Source organism: Ctenocephalides felis, unplaced genomic scaffold (assembly GCF_003426905.1).
Source record: "Ctenocephalides felis isolate EL2017-DRISC unplaced genomic scaffold, ASM342690v1 CF-g0.4_SCAFFOLD_03570, whole genome shotgun sequence".
NCBI lineage: Eukaryota > Metazoa > Arthropoda > Insecta > Siphonaptera > Pulicidae > Ctenocephalides > Ctenocephalides felis.
Genome location: NW_020539724.1, coordinates 20,269,947 through 20,283,094, shown reverse-complemented (window position 1 = coordinate 20,283,094; position 13,148 = coordinate 20,269,947). Strand labels below are relative to the sequence as shown.

The following is a 13,148-nucleotide window of genomic DNA, read 5'->3' as shown; positions in this document are numbered from 1 at the left end:
ATGAATACGAATGAACTTTCTGATATAGAATCAACCAAACCATTTGGACCTTTAAATATATCAGAATATTTAAAGTCAATCACACTAGACAATGATGACAAATGCTCATGCATCTTATGTGATATGATATTTACCCTTCCCTTGGAGCAAACTGCTATGTTAACTCATTTCTATGTTAGTCATCGTCTAGTTATCTCTGATGTGCACTTGATACCTGATTTAAAAGCATATATTGAATTTTGGAGAAAAGAATTTAAAGGTTATGAACTGTCTGAATATTGCACAACCATGCTTCTGGACCAAAAACCAGACGGCTCTTATTCAAAGAATGAGAAATATTATCTCTTAAGCGAAGTTCTTCCCAAAGATTATGAATTAAGAGTCAAACTACAAAAAATAAAGTACCAGGAAGTACTAGATTTATATCAAATGGAGCGAACAGCTTTAGATTTCAGTAAAGAATGCCTTTTTTGCAGAGAAGTTATTACTGGCACTCGAATATCATTTATAATGCATCTATTTGATAAGCATAATTTATTTCTGGGAAAATATAGCAATTTAGTTTACATAGAAGATATGATTAATTTATTGCAAAAGAAAATAGAACAATTTATTTGTATATACTGTGATAAAGTTTTCAAAGATCGTGTCACTTTAAAAGAACACATGAGAAAAAAATTTCATAAACAAGTCAATCCAAAAAATAAAGAATATGATAAGTTTTATCTAGTAAAATTATAATTATTTCCAAAAAGCAAAAAGGTTCTAAAAGTGAACCAAAGGAAGTTCCAAATGATGATATTGTAGACAAATCAGACACTGAACAAATTGATAGCGATCCTGAATGGTGTGATTGGGACGGGTCTTTACCAAATATTTTATGTTTATTTTGCAAATTTACTTCACCGGATTTTTGCAAATTATCTGAACATATGATTGAAGCCCATAGTTTTCACTTTGAGAATGTTGTTTCTGAACTAGATTTTTATAAAAAAGTAAAAGTTGTTAATTATATAAGAAGAAAGATATACTCCAATGAATGTATTTTATGTGAGAAAAAATGTGAAGATGAAGGACAATTACAAAACCATATTATTCAAGAAAATCACATTGGAATTCCAGATAAAAAGCTCTGGGATCAACCTGAATATTTTTTTCCAACATTTGATGATGATAACTTCTTGTGTTATTTAGATGATGTTAATGATGAAACGGAAGAAAAATCTGTTAAAGGGAATTAATTAAATTGAATAAAATTGTTATCCATAAATATCAATAGTCGTTTTGAATTATATTCCATTAAACTGAAATTATAAAATTCCTGTGATATAATGATAGAAACAAATATCATGCATTGATTTGAAAGAATTTTCAGAGTTACCTAAATAAATATTTCCTTTTATCAGAACAATTATTATTCTGATAAAAGTACATACATTATATTTATTAGATAAGATAAAATGTTGAAACAATATTGTATTTATTTACAAGTATGTACTTGTAAATAATAATTGTAAGGATATATTTTGTTATATCACATTTAATATTTTATTTAATATGTTACACTTTGAATTATAAAGTCTGTTTAAAAACAGTTAAATACTAATTGGTATTTCAATCAAATAAAGTTTTTATTTTAATAAATTTTGCAATTTTTTTACTTTTCGAAATTTATTGCTTATTTTAATTATTGAATTAGTTAAATGTAAATTACTAATGCAACAGGTTCAGTAATTGAAGTAACTTTGAAATATCTTAAAAGTGTATAATGATTGAAATTAAAATTACGAATGCATTCGTAAAAGTGTTATCAAAAAATGATTTTTAATTTGAAAGTCGTTAAACGTGAAATAACATAATAAAAATAAGTAAATATTTATATAATATTATTTTTCATTTATGGGAATGCATAGTGTAATGCCAAAGGCGGTCCATTAGTACACGAAGCTAATTTATGATAATATCACATTTCTTTGTCATACCAACATACGACGCTCAACCGAGAATAAAAAAAGTGTAACAACATTGAAAGACAAAAAACCTATGTGCGTCAAACAAAACTGTCAAACAAAAAAACAAAACTGTCAAACGTCAAAATAGTACGCCCATTGTTATATTGTCTCTCACCTCTCACATTTAGACACCTTTTAGACAGTTAAATAGAAATCCCAAATGTAAGTATATAATATTTACGAAAGCGGTTCTTTTACATTTACATGGTCATACATTGTCTCTTCACAACCAATATTATTTCAGGGAACCAAACATATAGTTATTCAAAACCTAGTACAGTTTTGTTAGAAATTATTAGGAAATTTTTAATTAGGGCTTCGCAGAGTGTTTTAGTGTAGTTATTTTATTTACCCAGGTAAATGTTATTCAGGTTGTTTTTGTTTGCTTAGTGTGTTTTAATTCTATTGTAGGGTTCACTGAATTAAGATTAGGACTTCAGCCTGAACATCAAAATAGCTACAAGAGTCTTGTAGCATGTAACATCTGATTATTAGAACTTAACTCATATGTATGCATGTATATATATATATATATATATATATATATATATATTAAATGCTAGCATATGTATAGTAGTGTAATAAACTTAAGTTCAGTCCGATATTTTTGCCTATTTTTATCTTTAAGTGATCTGATTACTTTTTCTAACAATGATTAACATAGGTAATAAGGAACACAATTAAAACCATCTATTTATTTCATCAAATATTTTTATTCAAAATATATACACATACTATTTACAATATAAAGCATGTCACAGGAAACATGTAATAAATAATATAGAATAAATATAAATAATATAGAATAAATATAAATAATATAGAATAAATATAAACATTGAAATTAAACATAAAAAAGAGAAAAAAATTGCATTTTGAAGAAATGATTAGCCAAACCAAAGTTAAACCGAACAATAAATGAAAACTGAATTTTAAAATTTAAATGGAAGTATGGACAGAAACCTTGTTATATAACTTCCACCAACCGAAAAACCGTATTTTTTGTAGAAGTTATTAATAAAACAAAAATGTATTTAGTTTTATAATCATACAAGTCAATTAAAAATTTACCCTTGATATGTTCTTTCAGGTTCTTATCTAACGAAATAAATTTTATATCTTGACTGTGTCCCACATGTGTCTTCCAAAATTCAACATGAACTGTTCCATTGTGATTAATAGTACAACCAATCCTTGATGGGCAAGCATATCCGGTTTTGTTGCTCGTTTTAGTAAACAAGCGTACAGTGGGTTTTTGGTCATTTGTATATGACCTGTGGCAATCGAAATAAATTGTCTTGTCATCAGTTTTTGATTTATATCCTGAATTGCATTTTACATAATGCGAAAACTCTTTCCGCTCTATGTCCGTTTTCCACAATTCAAAATCTACAAAGTCAAAAATGTAGGTAATTGTGTAATTGGGGTTATAAATTATGAGAGAGAAGACTTCAAACCTTTAATGTTTTGAAACACAAACTGTTCATAATCAATTGTAGTTTTGTGATAAAACTCAATATGATCGTATAAACCTGTGTACCTAGAAAAAACAGAGGAGCAGGGAGGGAGTGGACATCTTATTCTGGATTTCCTTGATGGTGTACCTACAAAAATGATTTATATGTAACACAATAATAAATAAAATGAATGTACATATATAAAAGCACTACATACCTGTAAAATTTTCCTTAGTACTGATTGGGGAACAGGGAATGGGAGGCGTGTGAATTTGAACTTTAATAGAGGAAGTGCAAGGATGCGGCAATAACTTACGTGGGGATGTTTGTGAAGAGGATCTGATGTGGGTGATAGTAAATTGTAAGGTGATGTCAAGCATGTAGTAGTATATGAGGTGGGTAAAGAAGGATGCTTTATATTTGTTTTAGTGGAGGAGGAAAGGTGTGTAATGTCTTCAAAAGATACCGAAGAAGATTGGGCAGGTGAAGGGTTAGGGATATTATTATGAACTTGGCTCACATGACGAGTTAATAAATATTTAAATTTAAAAGTTTTAAGGCAGAAAGCACACGCATTGGGATAAACAGCTCTTGGCTCTTTGTCATGTTTTTGTCTTATGTGGCGATACAAGGAGCTACGAGCTGTGAATGGAATCTGACACTCGGTACAGAAAAAGTCGCTGTCCATGTTGCTACATAAGTAAAGTAATAAAGTGAAATATAAAATAAAAGTAATGAAGGTAATAAAACGTAAAGAAAATTAGAAGCTAAAAAGTAAATGTATAATGAGTAAAATCTAAAAATAAGCTTATAAATAGAATGTAACCTAATGTAAATGAGCAAAATCTAAAAATAAGCTTATAAAATAGAATGTGACCTAAAGTGAAATAAAAGTAAGTATCTAAATAGTAAAAATATGAAACGAAAAATAAACTTACGCAAGCTAAGTAAAAATCTAAAAAAACACGTAACTAAACTAAAGAGAAACTTACGCAATCTAAGTAAAAAATCCTAAAAAACACTTATTGTAACTATGAAATATGAAAAATAAGCATGAATTATAATAAGAAGCTTACTAATAGAGCAAAAAAAGCAACGCAAGGAAGCGATCCAGAGCAAAAAAACGAAAACCGAACCGAAATATGTGAAAAAAATGTTATAAACAGAATTAGAAATAGCAACAGAACGAAAGAATTCTAATTACACGAAAAGAAAAAGCAGAAAATATAATAAAACGCTTACTTGAAACGAAACCGACGCGACGCTATACCATCACAAAAATGAGAAAAGAACGCGGGACTAAATATTCCACGAAATGAAGGTATGGTTATACTCTTCTTTTATCTATGGGTTATGCCATACATAAAAGAAGAGTTATGCTCTATCCCGGAGCCAACTTCAGAGCGTAGGTGCTTTTTAAACGTCAAAACCCATCTGTCACGTATCAGAATTTAGTGGCTCCTGTCCATTAGTATATTCCATGAATCGGTCATGTGTCAAAAATGCAGTTTCTGGATCGACGTAAACAAAAAATTTGTTTGTTTTTTGATAAATGATTAAACTGAAATTATTGACCAATTTCGTTTGTTTTCCCACATTTTGTTATCATGTGATATGAGCTAGTTTATTTTCTGATTGGTGGACTCAGAGAGGAAAATATCTTTTTATAAATTTTGTAGGTCAAATGTCACTATACGTAAAAATTTGTGTGCATGCAGTTCTATGAAATTATAAATCATATTTAACTCAATTCATTTATTTCAGTACGATGATTTTTTCGCGTAGAAAATGTTAGTGTATTCGCTGAATAAACGAAAAAACTGTAGTAGTGAATTGTTTAAGAAGATACTAACGTAACCTAACCTAATTGTTTTCTGGAACTCATTCGGACAAACAGGTACTTGCACAACATACAGGTAGATAACAGATTTACAAACAAATATTTATATTTACATCACTCTATTTCTATAGTTGGTTAGTTTGAAGTTCTAATAATTGCAAATAATTGCATTTTGCATTTATAACAGAGATAATAAGGATTTATTATATTTTCAAAATTATACTATTACAGTTTGTACCCAATAGGCAAAAATGCATAGTGTTTGACAGTTAATTTATTTACCTAATATACTCCTTGTATCAGAATTCGCATAAAAACTCATTTTAAAATATATGTTAATATAATTACAAAATACAACCCAGCAACTTTCTGTTATTCATTTTATTCTCATTGTGATCTGTTGATTTTATTCATCATATTATTTTAAAATAAATTCTATTCCTTTTATTACAATTTTGACACAATCAGCACGAAAAGTAAATAAATTAAGTTAAGAGACTTTTCAAATTTGTATAAATTAATGTAAGTTCAGTACGCAAACATAAATAAATCGAATGCCTTGGTTCTATAAGTATTGCATACTTTTTTTTGTTATGAGTGGAAGGAAATTTAATATCACAACTGAGGAGATCATAATGAGAACTATTCTTTCCTGAATTACAAAGATTGCATTTCAAAAGGAGTTTTAAATTACACAATTAGCATAAGCATATTAGCATCTAATAGACCATCAAGGTAAGAAATGATAAAGGAGATAATAAAGGATTTATTATATTTTCAAAATTACACTATTACAGTTTGTACCCAATAAGCAAAAATGCATAGTGTTTGACAGTATAAATAATGTAAGTTCAGTACGCTACATAAATAAATCAAATACCTTTGTTCTATAAGTATGCATACTTAGAATAACTTAGAATGTCGAATTTTTTGTTATGAGTGGAAGGGAATTTAATTTAAAATGATATCACAAATAAGGAGATCACAATAACAAAAAACTGCCGATTACCGAGTTACAAAGATTGTATTTCAAAAGGAGTTTTAAATTACACAATTAGCATAAGCATATTAGCATCTAATAGACCATCAAGGTAAGAGATAATAAAGGATTTATTATATTTTCAAAATTACACTATTACAGTTTGTACCAAATAGGCAAAAATGCATAGCATTTGATGGTTTATTTAGTTACTTCATGTACTCCTTGTATCAGAATTTGCATAAAAACTCATTTCAACATATATGTTAATATAATTACAAAATACAATCCAGCACTTTCCTGTTATTCATTTTGATCTCATTGTGAATTGTTGATTTCATTTACTATATTATTTTAAAATAAATTCTATTCCTTTTATTACAATTTTCACACAAGCAGCATGAAAAGTAAATAAATTAAGGTAAGAAACCTTTCAAATTTGTATAAATTAATGTAAGTTCAGTACGCAAACATAAATAAATCGAATACCTTTGTTCTATAAGTATTGCATACTTAGAATAACACTTGTCGATTAAGTTTTTTTGTTATGAGTGGAAGGGAATTTAATTTAAAGGAGATCACAATGAGTAACAAAAAACTGCTGATTACCGAGTTACAGAGATTGTATTTTAAAAGGAGTTTTAAATTCCACAATTAGCATAAGTAATCTAATCAAACCATCAAGGTAAGAGATCTTTCAAATTTGTACTAATTCATATAGTTCATTACTCAAAACATAAATAGATCAAATACCTTTGTTTTATAAGTTTATATTTAATTGCATACTTAGAATAACTTTTACTGATTAAATTTGTTGTAATGAGCCAAAGAGAATTTAATTCAAAGTAATATCACACCTAAATTGATAAATAATGAGAACACAATGAATAACAGAAATCTACTGAGTTTGGTACTGACAAAGATTGTATTTTAAATGGTGTTTTAATTTAAATTTTGACACAAATAGCATATAAAGTAATTGAATAAGCCATCAAGGTAAGAGGTTTTCATATTTATACAATTTAATATACATTACACAAACATAATAAATAGATTGAATAACGTTTTATGAGTATAAATTATTGCATACTTAGAATAACTCTTGTTGATTAAATTTGTTGTAATGAGTCAATGAGAATTTAATTCAAAGAATATCACTGTTAAAATCGACAAATGATGAGATAACAATGAATAACTGAAAGATATTGATGTTAGCAGTATTAACAACAGTTAATTATAACCGTTATGTAAAATAATATTTACAATTTTACACTGACGGCCATATCAAATTATATTAAGAGAAAGTTTCTTTAATTTCAGCTTGAAAACAGTATCAAAATGAAAGTGGTAGCGTTGATTAGTGGTGGCAAGGACAGTTGCTATAATATGATGCAGTGCATTGCATCAGGACACGAGATAGTTGCTTTAGCTAATTTGGAACCGAAAGAAAAAGGTAAAATTTATTTTGGAAATCTAGTCAATCAAATCTTGACAAGAGCCTGAAATAATTTTTATTAATATTGATTACGGCTTGCTTATGAATAAATAAATAAACATAATCTATTTTAATTTTCATTAATTTATTGCATACTATCTATTATATCTTTAATTTCAATCCTAATCTTTCATAGCTTTTATTAGTTTTATACTTTTTGTTTTATACTTTTAAAATTTTATACTTTAGTTTTATACTTTTAAAACTTATTTTTTAAAAACAAGTAGTGTAGATGACTAACAATAAGTGGTCAAAATGGTTGTAATTAGTACAGGATTAATATTGATAGTTCTATATGAGAAAATATATAATAATCCTACCATAATTCAGCAATCATTTAATAAATAATAATTTATAAATAACAATAAATGGTACTCTGCTCAAAGGCAGGCTGATGACGTGAGACAGTTGCTACAATATGATGTAGTAATAATAATAATATAGCCTATCCATGATTTATTTATAATGAATTGTAGATAGAAAAAAAAAATTAAGAAAATTATAAATAAATAAACAAGATTAATTAATTATAAATGTAACTAAAAAGTATTTTATATTGATGATAGGTAAGGAATGTTATGTAAAATTTTACTAGAAGTTATTTGTCGATTGGCTGCATCTTAACTCACTAATGCAGATTTACACATTTTGTATTTTGAATATTTTGGAATTAACATAATATAAAATGTTTTCTTTGGTATATGTCATAGTTAAGGACAAAATTTATTAATAAAATTATCAATGTTTAAAATATTTTATAATATTAACATAGTATGAACATAGTATTGATAGGTGTTTAATAATTTAATATTCTAATTTTTTATAAATTTATTATAAAGTGTTTTCAATGCATATCATTTATTTATAAACAGGAGTTCAAATACATTTAATTTAATCAAAATCACTTATACATACTCATTTTTTTGCGTCATAATATATATACCAAAATTTAATAGAAGATATATATTTTTATTCAATATGTTTAATTTTTATCAGCCCAAGAATTTATATGTAAAACATTTTGAAAATGCATATTGCATTTGAATCGACTTAGTCCATGTAAGAAGGTAACATATGTTAAACTATGGTATTACACCATCAAGTTTTGAATAAATTTTATGGAGAGGTTGTAATATAAATACCTTAAATTTTAAGTATCAAATTTCAACATATTCATTTTTCTCTCACAGATGAGCTGGATAGCTTCATGTACCAAACTGTGGGGCATACTGGTGTACCTTACATTGCCCAGGCTATGGAATTGCCTCTGTTCCGGAAGCTAACTGATGGATTATCAAAGCAACGTGGAAAATTTTACGAACCTACTGATAATGATGAAGTTGAAGACTTGTATCAACTCTTAAGCAGTGTTAAGGTATGATAAGAGTAGACTCTCATACTATTTTGTAGAGTAGAGAAGGAAACACAGGAAAATATTTTATTATTAGTTAATTATTGACTTCACAAATAAGAGATATTCAGTCATTATATAAGTTCACTTCGGAATTGGAGATACCCAGCTTAAAGTCTGTAAATACTTGTATATTGACACAATAAAGATGGTCTCAAAACTAACATATAGTAGGGTGTACCTACTTGATCTAACTGTAAACTATCATCCGAAATATTATAGGCTTAAAGTGGTTTAAATCTACAATTTTATTAAATTAAATTAAGCAAATAATTACAAATTTTGTGCTGTGTTTCTGAGCTTTTAGTAGCCAAGTGAAATACTAAGAATCTATGAAGATAGTTCTTTTGTTTTATTTTATTTTATTATTAAAATTATTATTAGATTGAAATTTCAAATATAAGTTTGTTCAATAAAATGAATAAAATAAACAGCGGAATATTTTATCATCACAATGTTAAATGTTGTTAAATCTCAATTCTTATTGATTAAGTTGATTATTAACTTCCCATAGGGTAAGTTATTGTAATGGGCCGAAAATCGGAATTGAAAATTTTTACATTCTCGACGTTTTGAAGGTTTCTGAACGTTTTGGCATACCTCAGAAAAATGGATGTGTGTGTGTGTGTGTATGTATGTATGTATGGATACAAATTTCCAGTCACGTTTTAGGGCGCACGGATCAACCGATTTGAATAGTTCAAAAAACATTCGATTCCTATTGATAAGGAAAAGAGCTGATTAGTTTTTGGCAAAGGCAGGTCCAGCCGTTTCGGAGATACGGAGCAAAGAGTGCAGAAAATACAAATCCATTTTTGAGAGAACGGAGTATCCGATTTGAATGATCTAAAAAACATTCAATTAGTAATGATTGGGAGAAGTGTTTATTAGTTTTTGGCAAAGGCAGGCCCAGCCATTTTGAAGATACGGAGCTATTTATGTAAAAAATGGCAGTTTTTGAGAGAACTAAGCGTCCGATTCAAATGATTCAAAGAACTTTCTGCTTGTCTTAACAAAATAATTGATTTTGGAAAAAAAATTTTGTTCCATTTTTTTCTTCTTTTTTTTTTTAGTTTTTTGTATATCGAAAATTCAGATTTTATTTTTAATTCTAATATACTTTAATAGTTCAACTCTGCAATTCAGTTTATATAATTCTTATAAATATTAGACAATGTTACAATATTTATAATAATCTATTTGAAAATATTCAGTATTCCTCGAACATTTTGTTACGGTACGGGAAGTTCCAGCAATTTGCCTTAAGGCACGATGCCATAATTGCCTCAAGACAGAATTCCACTTACAGCTAGTTTACATATACATATCGGGAAGCTTATGCAAATTAGAGCAAAATGCAACTTGGAATTTTCTATGTGAAATATTATTATTTTTTATTTTCGGAACCAATAACCTTTGTTATATAAATTTATAAAAATATCTACAAAATCAAATACTCAATTTTGTTTTCAGGAACAAATAGAATTTGAAGCTGTAGCTGTTGGTGCAATATTGTCAGACTATCAAAGGGTGCGTGTTGAAAATGTGTAAGTTCAAATATATTTATTTTTTATATTATGATTAATCAATATTAAATTATTTTTATCTTGCACAAGAAGAATATTAACATGCTAATATTTTTTATATACTCAAATTTTCTTATAGTTGTAGTCGTTTGAATCTAGTCTCATTGTGTTACCTGTGGAGAAGAGATCAGCATGAATTGCTTCAAGAGATGGATTGATTGCGATGTCAAAGCTGTTATTATTAAGTTAGTAATAATTGATTAAATACATTTTGAGGGATTTGAGTCATATTTGTAATCTATTTTTATAGGTAGCTGCTTTGGGTCTTGATCCAGCTCGACATCTTGGCCGATCTTTGATCGAGATGCAACAGCATCTTAGTTTAGCGTCTGAAAGATAGGATTGAATGTTTGTGGAGAAGGTGGAGAATTTGAAACTTTTCAACTTGATTGCCCGTTATTTCAAACGGCGGATAAACATGTAAGATATTACTTATATTTAATAGTCTCCATGCAAATTTGGTAGATTAATGTTTGAAAAACAATATTATTAAAAATATTAATATAATTATAATTTGCTATCAAGAAAGGGTAGCATACAGGCAACAGTGTAATTGCTCAGCTGAATAGTATTGAAATAAGATGGAATTGAATTTGTTTTTGTGCCTTAGCTTATTAATTGATGGCACTTACTTCTTGTTGAATAACAATTTCTGTATTATATACTATAGATATTTTTTTTTTTATTTTTTATTACATAAGTATTACATATATAGAAGTTAACACATTTTATGTATTTAACAACTGTCCTAAAACATATTGAATGTTTGACATTTTCAATAGTAATCAGTTTTTTTTAATCTTTAAATTATTGTAATGGCTTTGTACTTGTACAAGTATTTGAACATTCTATTATGAAAATTTTATTGAGCCATGTAATTTATGCTTTTTAATGTTAAAATTTATTATTGAAAAACATTGAATTAATGTAATTTAAATTATTATTACACAAAAGATTACTTTTAAATTCTTCATGCAGATGTTTCTAGTCATTTTTCTTTTATATATTATTATGAAAACCTTATGGAGCCATATAATTTATGCCTTTAAAATTTATTATTTATAAACATTGAATTAATGTAATTTAATCATTATTACATTCAACATTACTTTTCAACAATCATTTGAGACCTAAATTGGAAAAAGTATGTGTGTGTGTATGTATGTATGTATATGAGTCGATTTTTACCTTTCGACGAAATTTTCTCAAAAATGGTCAATCAAATTTAAAAGCCATTCGACATAACTCGGCAATGACTCGCATTTATCAGGTTTGCGGGACAATCGGTCGGTCAAGCCATTTTTTTTTTGCAGAAAAGTACAAAATCTTCTGTCCACTTTTTAGTCAAAAATCTTGAATCGATTTGAAATTTAAAATTATTCGAAGATATCATTTGAAAAACGTGCTGATTACTTTTTGACAAAGATCGGTCAGATCGGAAGAGCTTGAACTGCTAGTAATAATGTATAGATAGTTGTCCCGTCATTTGTTGTTTGTTGTTTGGGCTATGAGAGCTAATTTGTTTTGACATAAAGTAATCATATTTAATTTTTTTTTTTAAATCAAAATACTGTTTTGTGGAATTGATTCTGATATATATTGATGCAAGTAGAATCATGCCAGTAACATAGCAATACCATCATATTTATTTCATCCGAGAATTGGCCTCAATCTGGCATTTTCCAACTTTTACTAAAGTAATCTCTTAGTTTTTAATAATCTGTATTATTAGTTGATTCTTACCTTCTTGTTGATTGTAATTAACTTGTTAGTTTTTTTCCCATGATTTAATAAATCAAAGATATGATGATAGTGTGCCTAATCTTAATGAACGTACCAAAATATTCGTTTAATTATAAAAATTAATTATTTAATTAGATGCATATTTGTTATTAATAATGTGTAATAAAAATATTTGTACAAAATTGAATAATTTATAACATTTTGTTGTACCATACAGCAACACACCTATACTTATAAATCACTCATAAATTAATATATTGATTTCTTATTGATTAAATCGATTATTTACACATGTCGCGAAGTTTATGCATCTTACTTTAAGGCAAAATGCCACCTACAACTAGTTATTTAATTGTTTCATTTTTATTTTTTGTAGTGATGAATCAGAAACAGTGATACACTCCAATGATCCAATAAGCTCCAGTTGGCTACATGAACCTAACAAAACTGAGTCTAGTCGATAAAACAATCAATAAAACATGTAATGTGAAAAATTCTTTAGATTTTATAAACGATTTGAATTTATCGTCGTATAGTGATTTAAGTGATCCTGATTTGAGCGAATCTGAGTTGGAATTAATTGAGAAACAGCAATGCGCTATTGATAGAGATAAGTCCAATAAAA

The 13,148-nt window shown here is 27.4% G+C and overlaps 1 protein-coding gene, 1 long non-coding RNA gene and 1 pseudogene across 2 annotated transcripts; 2 read left to right on the top strand and 1 right to left on the bottom strand.

Annotated features, from left to right (window-relative positions):
* Nucleotides 1–1,241, top strand: LOC113383560 (annotated as a pseudogene).
* Nucleotides 1,242–3,113: 1,872 nt separating this feature from the next.
* LOC113383183 lies at nt 3,114–3,772 on the bottom strand. Its single transcript, XR_003367711.1, has 3 exons — nt 3,687–3,772; nt 3,470–3,616; nt 3,114–3,401 (listed from the first exon to the last, which is right to left on the bottom strand). It is a non-coding gene; the product is annotated as an uncharacterized LOC113383183 (long non-coding RNA).
* A 1,262-nt stretch (nt 3,773–5,034) lies between these two features.
* On the top strand, nt 5,035–10,938 carry LOC113383559 (diphthine--ammonia ligase-like). The gene is made up of 6 exons (XM_026621816.1): nt 5,035–5,144; nt 5,234–5,366; nt 7,609–7,741; nt 8,974–9,158; nt 10,668–10,741; nt 10,860–10,938. The coding sequence occupies exons 3-6, from the start codon at nt 7,627–7,629 to the stop codon at nt 10,936–10,938; spliced, it is 453 nt and encodes a 150-aa protein (XP_026477601.1). The 5' UTR covers nt 5,035–5,144; nt 5,234–5,366; nt 7,609–7,626.
* The last annotated feature ends 2,210 nt before the right edge of the window (nt 10,939–13,148 follow it).